General features: G+C 49.6%; 1 protein-coding gene across 1 annotated transcript in view; it reads left to right on the plus strand.

The window, feature by feature from the left end:
* Positions 1-7: 7 nt before the first annotated feature.
* The window catches only part of Vps35l (VPS35 endosomal protein sorting factor like), a 100325-nt gene continuing 87568 nt past the window's right edge, over positions 8-12764 (plus strand). The window contains exons 1-6 of the mRNA XM_021166497.2: positions 8-490; positions 3329-3428; positions 6172-6339; positions 7925-8047; positions 9475-9499; positions 12376-12452. Coding sequence (XP_021022156.1) covers positions 390-490; positions 3329-3428; positions 6172-6339; positions 7925-8047; positions 9475-9499; positions 12376-12452 — 594 coding nt within the window. The 5' untranslated portion in view covers positions 8-389. The remainder of the gene's footprint in view (positions 491-3328; positions 3429-6171; positions 6340-7924; positions 8048-9474; positions 9500-12375; positions 12453-12764) is intronic.

The following is a 12764-nucleotide window of genomic DNA, read 5'->3' on the forward strand; positions in this document are numbered from 1 at the left end:
GGTGTGTGTGTGTGTGTGTGTGTGTGTGTGTGTGTGTGTGAATGGGATGGCTCAGAAGGTAATGGCATCTAGTGCCAAGCGAAGAAAGGACCAACACCTGTCCGTTATCCACTGACCTCCGTGCACATATCTACATAATACGAATGTGATTTAAGCAAGGCGTGGTGATGCAGGCCTTTGGTCCCATTATTCGGAGGCAGAGTTAAATGGATTTCTATGAACAAAATAAAAAGAAAAAATCAAATCAAGGCCGATGGCGGAGCTTGGGTTTTGCCGGACCATTGCCCGATACAACTGTGGAGGATCGGAATCCGGAGGAAGTTGCCCCTCACAATCATGGCGGATGACGGAGCCCAGGATCTTCAGAGCGGAAGCTGCCCTTCACAATCATGGCGGCTGGGGCGGGGCCGAGCTTCCCTGGTTGTGAGAAAAGGGGCTGGACGCGGAAAACAGACGATCATGTGACTGGGAAGATGGCTGTCTTTCCCTGGTAAGGAAGAACCCGCTAGTGGGCTCCGGGGAGGGGCTGCTCTTAGCTGCTCTCGGTGGGGGTGGGCAGTCGTCCCTGTTGGGATCGGTGGCCTCCGTCCCCGCCCGGGCTGTCAGGACTACGGAAGAGCAGAACCGCTGTCAGAACTCTGCCCCTCTCCTCTGTTCCGCAGCTCCTTCACTCAGACCGACTCCATCCAAGGCTTCCGCCTCCTTGGGAGACGTTGGCACGCCTGGGAGTTCTGGGGAAGGGGATGAACTCGCCCGGCGTCTGCACCTGGGAGACCTGGTCGCTTGTTCCTTGAGCTCCTTAGACTTTCTCATCTGTAAAGTGGGACCATTCACCCTACTCTATGTAGGGTCCTCAGACACGCTTCTTTACCTCGTTGTTCAATGTAGTAGAACGTATTAGAGAGGGGACACGCCCAAAGGAGAGAGGGGGCAGTCAGTCAACTCCCCTGGCGGCCTGGGTAGACTGCAGAGAAGAGCCTTCAACTGGGTCTTGCAGGATGCATACGAGCTCACCAAGCAGGAAGGAATAGTGTGTACCCAAGTGACTGGCATACGGGCCTTTTTGTGCTTAAAAGTGAGGTGACCTTTAGGTTGTCGCAGGTGATTTGTGTCGATAAAGAACCCACACAGGATAAGCGGATGATAGTGAGGTTGGACATTGGAGACCTTGCATCTCAGGGGCAAAATTTCTGGCGTTCCTCACCAAATGATGGGAGGTAGCTTACAATGCCTGCGTTTGAGCATGAAAGGAATTTGTAGCGCTAGGCCTTGAACATAACCAACATCAACCCTCTGGCTTTATTTTGGCCGGACACTTTAATTCACTCCATCCTGCAGACTCTTTTAAGTGACCACTTAAGGACACAGCACGTCAGCCGTGGGCCTCTTGGATCACACCGTGGGCTGGCTTCACCTGATTGTGCTGGCTTAACCTTGGATGTTTTCGTTTTCTGTACCGATGAGACTCCAGCTCTGCTCGTGCCTATGGTCTCTGTAGCCGTCCCTCTTGAGCAAACGCAGTGTGTGGGAGTGAACGCCCATCTTTCAGTTTTACCCACTGACTTGTGTTCCTTAATGAGAGAGACAGAATTGTGTCCGTCTTCTTCCCGATGATTGTTCCTGTCGACGCATGAGGGAGCTGATGAGGACCAGGGGAAGTGTGCTTCTCTCAAGGGACGTGCTTAGTGGTCAGCGTTAGCATCTTAGTTAACGTAGTTAACCAAGTCCGCTTTTCATTTGAGACCATGGGATGCGAGTTGACCTAAAGTCATGCAGCCTGCCATGTGAATTCTAGGGACTTGGATCTTGGAGTTTGCTCTTTCCCTAAATGAGGGAAAGTGGTGGGAATCAGCCTGCGTAACCAGGAAAAACTGTTCTGCGGTGTACGAATGGGAGGCACCTATATCTTTGTTAGAGAAAAAGTCTGATTTTGGCAACTGTTGAGATAGTAAGGTTGAGTGTGTTTAGTGATGGTGGTGGTGGTGAGGCTGCGATGGCAGAGCACGCTATAGGAGAAGATGGGCTTCGCTGCACAGTGAAGGGGACAGTAAAGGGGACAGAGTAGCAAAGTGTCACCAGAAGCGGTAGGAAGTTACAAAGAGGGAATTGTGGGTAAAGCCACCTGAGGGGTTCTCCCTGAGGCCTAGTGATCAGATCTGTGTGCTGGGGGGATCTGACGAGATGGCACTTCTCTTTCCCTTCTCAAGTGCGTGTGGCCTTTCTTCCAGACCCCTCCTGGGTTGAGGTTCCCCTCTGTGATGCTGTTCTTCCTCCTCTGCCCGGTTCTCCGGCTCCTCCCTCATTGTCCTGTTCCCTGAGCCTTCCTCTTTATCAGTCCTGAGCTGATAAAGCTACAATTGCCCTTTCTTTTTTTCTGGTTGCCTCCTGTCTTTTGCAGATGCCCAGCCTGGGCTTTTTTCTTGTATCTCAGGAACTTATTCTTCTGAGGCCCCTCCTCCAGGCCCTGGCTGGGAATCCTCAGCCCTGCCATATCTGTCCTGCCCCGGGAGGTCCCCTGGGCCCAGGTTCCCTGAGCCCTGTTGTGTCTGTCCAGCTCTGGGAGGTTTGCTCCAAGCTATGGCTGCCTGGCCTCCCAGCAGCCACCTGCTCTTTGCTTGGTTCACGCCACCAGTCAGCCAACACCGTGGACACAGGCTGGGGAAGCCGGGCTCCTCTTAGTAAGTCTCCTGTGCACTGGATCTGAACTCACACACCCAGGATTTGCTGGTAGAGTTTGTACCTTCAGACAGCTTCAAAATTGTTTTTACAGCAGCTTAGCTGGTAGAGTCTTCACCTGGCACACAAGTTTTGGGTTTCATCCCTAGTATGGATTAGAGCATGCCAGGAATTGCAAGACTTGGAAGGTGGAGTTTCATGACGATCAGGAGTTCAAGGTTATGTTCAACTACCTAGGGAGTTTTAGGCTAGCCTGGGCCACATAGTGATTTCAAATAAATAATAAAATAATTTTTATGTTTTTTATTTAGTGTTTTTTAAAAGATTTATTTATTTATTATATGTAAGTATATTGTAGCTTTCTTTAGACACCCAGAAAAGGGTATCAGATCTCATTGTAGATGGTTATGAGTCACCATGTGGTTGTTGGGATTTGAACTCATGACCTTTGGAAGAATAGTCAGTGCTCTTAACCGCTGAGCCATCTCTCCAGCCCTTTTTTTTTAGTGTTTTGTAGTCTTCTTGCTAGCAACATTACATGCGCCAAGTTGATCCCCATCAGTGGAGTCTAGATAACATTTTAGGTCTCAGTCACCCATCTGGTGTTACCTTGTCACCTTTCTGATTCGCCAAGTGTCTTGCTTGTACGCAGGCACTCCCGGAACAGGAACTACAAGGCGGAGCTGGCATCTTGCAGATTGGAGACAGTGCCTTTGGAGTGTGGAGACTACCACCCGCTGAAGCCCATCACTGTGAGTCCTGCGCAGGCTCCCTCCAGCAGGCCCAGTCCCTTGCTTTCCTGTTGGCCACTGCTTATGTATGTGTCAATCAAGCCCTCTGCACTCCCACCTCCTCCTGTCCTCCTTGCTGTGGGGAGAGGGTGAGGACTCCTGACTTGGAAGCTTTCTGATCTATAACAGTAGGAGTCACTCTGGCCACCTGGGGCAGGTGGAGAGGGGGTAGGCGTGGGATGGAGTGGTGAGTTGGACTGCCCCAAAGAGCATCTTAGACTGTTCAGTAAAACAAAGTAAGAGCTGACAAGAGACCGGCTGGTTCCCCCCACCCCCCCACTATGTCAGCACTTACTAGCAAATACAGCTGCCCCTTGTCCCTTAGTGTCCTGGAAAGCCTGGCTTCAGGTACCGAAACCCTCCCAAGGTTCTGATATAGAACTTGTATCTAACCTACACACAGCCTGCCATGTGCTTTACATTACATGTCCACCAGGTGTGGTGGGACACGCCTGTCGTCTTCACACTCAGGAGGGGAGGGGAGGAGGGGCAAGTGGTCATGGTCAGCCCTGGCTGTGTGAAGCTGTCTCAAAATAAATGATAAATAAATAAATGCAATGCTTAGCCAGGCAGTGGTGGTGGATGCCTTTAATCCCAGCACTTGGGAGGCAGAGGCAGGCGGATTTCTGAGTTCGAGGCCAGCCTGGTTTATAGAGAGAGTTCCAGGATAGCCAGGGCTATACAGAGAAACCCTGTCTCAAACAAAACTACTACTACTACTACTACTACTACTAAGAAGTACATAAATGCAATGCTTGTGTAACTCATAATAGCCAGTACTGTGTCACCACTGTGTCAAGAGCTGTTGTACTATACAGTTTAAGAAATGCCAGTCTGCACTGGCCAGCTCAGATGCAGTTTTAGGTTCTTACTAGTCACGTGCTCTATTACTGAGCCACACCCCAAGACAAGTGCCGAGATTTTTTTGGGGGGTGGGGTTTCGAGACAGGGTTTCTCTGTATAGTCCTGGCTGTCCTGGAACTCACTTTGTAGACCAGGCTGGCCTCAAACTCAGACATCTGCCTGCCTCTGCCTCCCGAGTGCTGGGATCAAAGGCGTGCGCCACCACGCCCGGCTGAGTGCCGAGATTTTTATTGAACATTCAGTCATAGAACCTTGGACACTGAGTGTCGGTCATTCTACAAGGACCATGGCCTCCAGGCAGATGACGTGGTGACCATTTCCAGGGCTGGAGTGATGGCTTCACAGTTAAAACACTTGCTGCTCTAGCAGAGCTCCCAGGTTCAGTATCCACTCACCAGCAAATGGGAAACAGGCCCTCTGGCTGCATGCTGAGCACTAGGCTCGTCTGGCCTTCCTAGTCAGGGCCTGTCTTACAGACAAGCAAGGAGCCAAACCAAAGAATGCAGTTACACTTAACACTTTCAGTGGGAAAGAAGTCTCTCGACAGTCTCTGTTTGCCACCAGCTATGTCTTGCATGTTGAACAGTTTCTGCTCCTGCCCACCAACTGGGTGACTATCCAGCTGATTCTGACAGTGTTCCAGACAGAAAAGCCAGTTTCTGTTGTGGTAGATATTTGGGGGTTTCTACCCCATCTTAGATCATTTAGTTCCCAAATAAAAGACACAGAACCTTTATATTTGCTGGGCAGATATCAACCCTCTATGCTATTTTGTCTATTTCCCTGTCAATAACCCTGAGATATGACTTGCCATGTTCTGCCCGGACTGCTGCTACTCCAACAGGCCGGTCCTCATGGCCATGGGCTCACGATCTTGCTACCCATGGCTGCTGCTTCTTTCTCCCCTCTTGTCTTTCCTCATGGTCCTTGCCTCAGACCCAGAGCCCAGGAACCCAAACTCCGCATACCTCTCTTCTGCCCAGCTACAGGCTATAGATACCTTTATTAGCCAATCATGGAGAACTCATGGAGGGCAAGGTTTATACAACAAAAGCTGGCATGCGTGAGGATTTGCTTGTCTCTAAGCAACCAGATCTTGGCTACAGAATTTAGTATTTGAATACAAGCAGCATCAGACCAAGCTAATTATAAGTATCTTCTTTTCTACTCACAGTCCATACCTAATGCACTGTGACCCCACATATCAGTAACCAGCAAGCAATTCTCTAGCAGACACCAGCTTTGGGGATACTTTGGGTCTAACCCTACTTAGAGATAGCTAGCACCAGACGACACCTCAGTTACCAGGGCCAAGTCCAGGGTGTGCCCTGTGCCTCTGACCTCCATAAGGTCTTGTTCTTCCTTGGGTTCTGTTAATTTGCTGAGGCAGTGCTCGGAGCTTAAGGAAGCTCTCCCCACTGGCCGGCTGGAGGTAGGGTCCTGGAGAAGATGTGTGTGGGATGACCTGGAGACTCCCTATCACCCCCTTGTCATCTTCACAGACGCTCCCCAAGTGACCTTGATAAGGGATTTAATGTGGGGGGAGACTCTCAGTGATCAGGTTGATTGCTTTTAACTCCATTGCTGGCTTTGTCCTCCCTGGAGGGTGGAAATGAGCCTGAAGTTCCCGGTACCTGGACATGGCTGGTCTTTCTGGGGACCAGCTGCGTTGTGGAGGCCATGGAGATAGTGGGTTATGCCAGTTTTTCACAGAACATAAGCATTGCCTCTGCCACAAATGACTGGTCAGTCTATCTCCCACAGCAAGATTAAGTGGCCTAGTTGACTGTCCCCTGATGCAGTCAGTCAGATGACCTCCACTGCACAACTTGCTCCACAGGTCACGGAGTCAAAGACAAAGAAAGTGAGCCGGAAAGGAAGCACGTCATCTACCTCCTCCTCCTCTTCCAGCTCCGTGATCGATCCTCTGAGCAGCGTCCTTGATGGCACCGACCCGCTCTCCATGTTTGCAGCCACCTCGGACCCAGCAGCCACAGTAACAGTCACAGTAAGGCAGCCTGGCCAGCAGCAGGCCTTGTGGGTGTCGGGTCTTTTCCTGCCGGGATGGAGGTTTGAAGTTTCACCCATAATGCATTGGGGCATTCTGATTGTGAGAGTTCAGGACCTCCAGATACCCAGAGGAATTTGATTAAGAATGGTGTCTGAGAGAGGCTGGGAGAGATCTGTGAGGTCTCTCTCTCTTTTTATTTTTATTTATTAATTTTTTTTTAAAGACAGGGTTTCATGTAGTACACACTGGCCTATGTGAGAATGACCTTGAACTTCTGATTCCCCTGCCTCTGCCTCCCAAAGGCTCTACGTTTACTAGTAAGAGCCACCACTGCCAGTTTGTTCAGTGCTAGAGACTGAACCCAGGGCTTTGTACCTGCGAGGCGAGCCCTCTACCAACTGTGCCACATCCTAGATCCTCAGCCCCTCAGTATGCTTTGTTTTATATTTTTGACTTGACAGCATGTCTTAGATAACTTTTCACATTGTGACCATGTTATTTTGCATGGCTGCATTATATTCTGATTCCTCTGTTGCTGCCTGTGGCGTCTAGGGTGTCTGCTGGCATTGAAAACACACCAACGTCTCTTGAATATATACATACCTCATGGTACCCGTGTGCAGGGGTCTGTGCAGGGGAGAGTCCTAGAAAGCTCCCTTCCGGATGAAGGCATGGATGTGTGCTGTTCTGAGTGCTGCCTCTGAGCCATCCCCTCTAGGCTTAGTGGTCTGTATTCCTGCCAGCAATGCTAAGTCTCACTTCTTCCCTTGATTGAATATTAACAGTTATTTTAATCTTCCACTATTTGGATTGCTGGGAAAATTTTCTTTTTCAGGTGTGCTTTACAAACCTTTTTAAAACTTACTTTATGTGCATGACTGTTGTGCCTGCATGTGTGTAGGTCAGAGGATGTATATGTGGATGTGTGTTTGCATGTGTGGGGGATGCGTGTATACTTGCTTGTACTTGGAGGTCAGAGGCCGACATCAGGTGTCTTTCTGGATTGATCGCCACCTTACATATTGACTTGTTGAGGAAGAGTGTCACTTGAACCCAGAAACACAGAATTAGCTAGTCTAGCGAGCTAAACTGCTCTAGCGATCCCATCTTCACCTCCATGCCTCGTAAGCATGAAGGCCTGTATTTAGTGCCAAGAACTCATGCAAAAATGGTTCATTCTTATAATCCCAGTGTGGGGAGGGAAGGATGGATCCCTAGGGCTCGCTTGCCCAGCTAATTTGGCCCAATAGGTAAAGTCTAGGACATTGAGAAATCTTGCCTCAAAGACTGCCTGAGGAATGACCATTATTGTGGCCTGGTGGTGGTGGCCTGTGCCTTTAATCCCAACACTTGGGAGGCAAAAGCAGTCTGGTTCCAGGACAGCCAGGGCTACACAAAGAAACCCTGTCTCAAAAGACCATTTAAAAAAGAAAGAAAAAGAAAAGGGAAAACAGCAGCGTTGCTGGGCTGGAGTGTAGCCTGGTGGTGGAGCGCTTGCCTGGCAGGCTCAGAGTCCTGAGAAACCAAACCGACAATGCCAACAAAAGCATCCATCCTGAGGTAGCTGCCTTGCCCCCCTTAGGACAGCTCCAGAAAGAAACGTGATAAGGATGAGAACTCCTTCGTGGGACCTGATTTCGAGCCCTGGGCCAACAAACGTGTCGAAATCCTTGCCCGGTACACAACTACAGAGAAGCTGTCTATTGTGAGTACCCAGCTGCATGTCAGCCAGCCAGCCAGCCAGCTCCCGGGCCCTAGAGTTCCTCTCCTGTGTCAGTGTTATTTGTGTGCCAATTGGCTTCTTAAACAGTAGCGTGTTAAGGGTTAGGGGTGCAGCTCAATTCAGAAAAGGAATTGGCAGCATGGGCCCCTTGGGGTGGGCACCCACAAAGGCATCTAATTAAAGGCATGAATTAAGAATGGAAGAGGAGGGCAGGGTTCACCTTCCTCCCTGTGTCCCCCTTGGAGCTGGAAGCTTGCTTCTGGAGTGGCTAGTGGGTGAGGTAGTTGGCTGTGTCTAGAGCAGGTGTAAAGTAGGGGCCTTCCCTTTGCCCCAGGCAAGTTACTTCCACCAGGAGGCGCTCAGATGAGCAGTGCTCTTTCCGGGCAACCAGTTAGTACTGTGCTAGTTATGGTCAGGTTCAGAACTTGTAACCCAAGTTCTCTCCTTGGACAGCATTAAGAACATTATGTCTGTCCCTATTCTGAGGAGGTCCAGAAGTGGGGAGTCCAGGGCTGGAGTGACAACTTCTCGGAACAGGTTTCCATCTTTTGTCTCACTCCTCAGATGTTTCTAGTGTTGCCATATGTGTAAGTTGCTAGAAGGAAAGCAGAAGGAAGATGTAGTCCCTCCATCCAAGGGATGTATCTCTAGGTAGTCCCTCAGCACTGCACTTGCTGTGGTTTGGGTGGTGGCGATGGATAGCATATAGCTGCAAGGGAGGCTTGCTGGGTAGTGTAGCTTCATGTCTTTTGACTATGTTCCCAAAGCACTTCTCTTGCCTGCTTTCCACAGGGCGTGCTGAACAGAATGATAAGAAAAACTGATTGGCTGTTGAATGGTGTGTCTTCTTTCTTCTTGAATGCATAGGTTAATTCAGAGACGCACTTCTCAGGCATCAGCCCTTTTTAACCCCTGAGCATCATCTGAAAATGTCTAGAGTTATTTTTGCCTGTTACAACTCTAGAGGTTGCTTGGCGTGTTGTGAGTGGAGGTCAGAGAGGCTGTAAAACTCCACAGTGCAGAGGCTAAGCCCCACAGAGTGAAGCTGTATAACTCACAGAGGCAGGGGCATGATGCTGAGAAACTTGGATTTAAGGATGTCCAAAATGGGTCTACTACTCGGTGCTATTAGACCAAAAGTTGTGCTGTTTGATGTCCCACTTGGCTAGTCCCCACATGAGTTAAAATTCAACTTCTAGGTGATTTTTAGTGGCCATCCACAGGACTTGAGTTTAATTCCAAGCATCTGTATCAGGCAGCTCAGCTGCCTGTAAGTCTAACTTCAGAGGACCCCACACCTCTGAGGGCACCAGTGCTCACTTGCACATAATTCCCATCCACAAAATTAATGTAATTAAAAAAATGAAACACATTAATTATTGTTTATTTGCTTGTTTTTGTTTCTGCAGAATCTGTTTATGGGATCAGAAAAAGGTAAGATGAGCGTTTGTTTTGATAGGTAAATTCTGCCTGGGCCTTCAGTGTCATTCATAGAGGAAGGGAAGCCGTTGTCATGCATCTGTCATGATGTTTGTACAGCTGAAAGGGTGGTGGATGCCTGACAGAAACGCACGTAGAGCATCAGTGAAGAGAGCAGAGAGCCGCCCAGGAGTCAAAGGCAGACTTCCCAGTTGACTTTTAGGAACAGAGGACAAGAACTTTCCCCACCAGCTCGAGATAGCTTTTGACCCCACCCCTCTGCTCCTGTGTCTGAGGTCCTTTTCCTGTGTGTGTAGGCGTGCCTGCTCTTGTGTCTGTGTAGAAGCTAGAGGCCAGCATTGCTCTTCACCTTATTTATTAATTGATATGGGGACAGCTCCGGCTGTCTTGGAATTCCACATACCATAGACTAGGCTAGCCTTGAGCTCACAGACATCTACCTGCCTCTGCCTCCCAAGTGCTGGGGTTAAAGACAGTGCTAACACGCCCAGCTTTTTCACCTTGCCTTTTGAGACAGGGTCTCACTGAACGTTCAGCTCACTGATTCAGCTAGGCCGGCTGACTGGCAGGCCAGCTCCAGGGATCCTGTCTCAGGTCCTCATGCCTGTGTGTATCAAACATGTTTCTGACAGGCGCCTTCTCTAACACTTGGCCCATTCCTTTGCCCTAGAGCAGCGGTTCTCAGTCTTCCTAACGCTGTGACCCTTTAATACAGCTCCTCACGTTGTGGTTGACCTCTCCCCACCAGAAAGTTATTTTTTGTTGCTACTTCATAACTGTAATTTTGCTACAATTATGACTCATAATGTAACTAATGCCTGTGTTTTCCAGTGGTATCAGGGGACCCTGTGGGTGTGGACTTCTCGTTGAGGATGGCTGCCGTAGAGCTTTGTCCCTGGGGGAAAAATGGCCTCACGTGCTCAGTCCTACCAGCCTTTGGTCCCTGAGCATTTGGAGGGTCAGATGTTCAGTTCTCCTCAGCTACCATAGCAAGTTCAAGGCCAGCCTCTACTGTGTGATTCCCTATTTAAAAAAATAAAAATAATAAAAATACACACACACACACACACACACACACTCCTAAGGTGATAGTATTTGTTGTAGATATAGAATCATTATGAATGGATGAATGGGTGCAAGTCAAAACAAGCTAAAATAGGCAAATTATTTGGATGGTTTGAATATGAAATGTTCTTTATGAAGGCATAGTTATATTGTGTGTATGTGGTATACGTGTACATGTATGTGCTGTGTGCGTGGCAGGAGCTCCCTGTGCAGAGGTCAGAGGAGGAAGACATTGAGTGTCCTCCTTTATCATTTATTCCCTTGAGACAGGGCCACTTACTGAGTTTGGAGCTAGTTAGGCTGTTGTCCTCCTGTTTGCCTCGGCAGAGCTGGGACTCACGGTGCTTGGACAGTCCCACCTGGTGTTTTTCCTTGTGTTCTGGGAATTTAAATTTACGTAGCAATGCCTTTTGCCCATTGAGCCATTTTTATATCTTTAGGGCAGTGTCTGGAATGTTCACAGGACCGTTTGGGAGGCTGGGCTCTTCAGAGGGTGGTACAGGGGGCCGTGGCTCATTAGTGGCCTGATGGTTATAACTAGCTTCTGGCTGTGTCCCTCCTTTCCACTTGCTGGTTCCTCATATGAATAGCTCCCACTGCCGTGATGTTTGTTCCCAGCTTTGGGAATGGCCTGACTGGGGTGATGGGAAATGAAGAGACAATAGACACACGTACAGAAAAGCTGGGATCAGTGGGCCATGTGCTCTGATAGAGACACCGTCACATCAGCCTGGAAACTCTTTGTGGTATAGGAGGCAGGTTTACCATGTATAGCAGCATGACCAGAGGTTATCCCGTCTCTGTAGTGGGAGCAGTTTCAGCTTATCAGCTTACAGTTGTCTGGGAGGAGAGAGGTGTGGTTGACTCGTTCTGTATACATTGTTATGATCCATGCTCAGACCAAGGGAAGGCCTAGTCATTTCCGTGGGTCTAAGGCACCAGGGTCCTTGACTTCCAGGGGTACACCCTCTCCTCACACTCCACGCTGTCCCCTGCTGCAGAAAGGGACAAGCTGCTTCCCCCGGATCTTCCCCTTATGCAGACTGAAAGCCTTTTCAACTCTGATAATCGTCAAACGTTTCTCCTTTAAGTTGTGACTGTTGGGCATGTGGGTCATAGGGTAGTTCTTGGTAATTAAATAGTTTTGCCACGCTGTTAACCGATAGTAGACTCTCCACCAGTCTATGCCAGGGTTAGGAACCTAGGGCCTGAAAAGAAAATGATTCTGAAAGGCTTGGATGGCAGCAGTAGTCTGGACAGATCCCCTTGCCCTATGTCTGTGCCTGTGACTTCAAGTCCATCATCTGTATCCTGGCTCCTGCCAGCACCGGGGATGGTGTTGACAGCTGCTGGTTGAAGCAGCTAGGCCTGTTTGCCTGGGAAGACATGTTCTCCCTGCTCTGGGCAGATGAGGAGGTGGGTTGCTGGGTGAGTGTAAAGGCTTGGTAATGCCAGGCCATCATGAGTGCATGCCTGAGAGGCCCTTCCAGACTAACAGTGCATGGTAGAGTTCTGTACTGTTCCTTTAGGAACAAGCAGACAGTGGAGTGTGAGTTACAGATACCCTACACAGGGCTTCACCTGACTGGGACCACCCACCCACTTCGCTTCTGGGGGCAGCTGCTGGTGGAAAAACTTCCCCTAGGCCTTGAGCCCGTGAGGCAGCCGAAGCTGGTCCACTATTGCAGCGTTCTGAGATGAATCGTTTCCTGACAAGTTCATGGTGACACGTGATAGGTGTCTCTCAACGCTGGGTGTGGGTGCATGAGAAAACTGCTCGTGTGACCGATGTCTCTCCCATGTAGGCAGAGCTGGGGCTGCGGCTTCTGCCATGTCAGAGAAGGTTCGGACGCGGCTGGAAGAGCTGGATGACTTTGAGGAGGTAAGTCGGCCACTCATGGGGCACAGTGAACAGGGGACTCGCCAGGCCTCTGCCAAGGGTGGCTGCTCACTGTGCTAGGCCTCCTGGGGCCCTGACATAGTTCAGGGAAAGATGCTGAGGCCTAACTGTTCACCTGGTATAAACTGTTTTTTTCTGGAGTCCTCTTTTCACTTTGTGATGTAGGAGCTATTCTGTGATCTGGGGACTCTGTCAGCAGTAAAATCCATGTGGCATCACCCCCAATGAAACAGCTTTGTATGGCACAAAGATCCCACCTCGAAGCATTGTTTACCCAGGGCCTGTTGAATGTGG

The sequence above is a fragment of the Mus caroli genome, chromosome 7, assembly GCF_900094665.2.
Source record: "Mus caroli chromosome 7, CAROLI_EIJ_v1.1, whole genome shotgun sequence".
In the NCBI taxonomy this organism is placed as follows: Eukaryota; Metazoa; Chordata; class Mammalia; order Rodentia; family Muridae; genus Mus; species Mus caroli.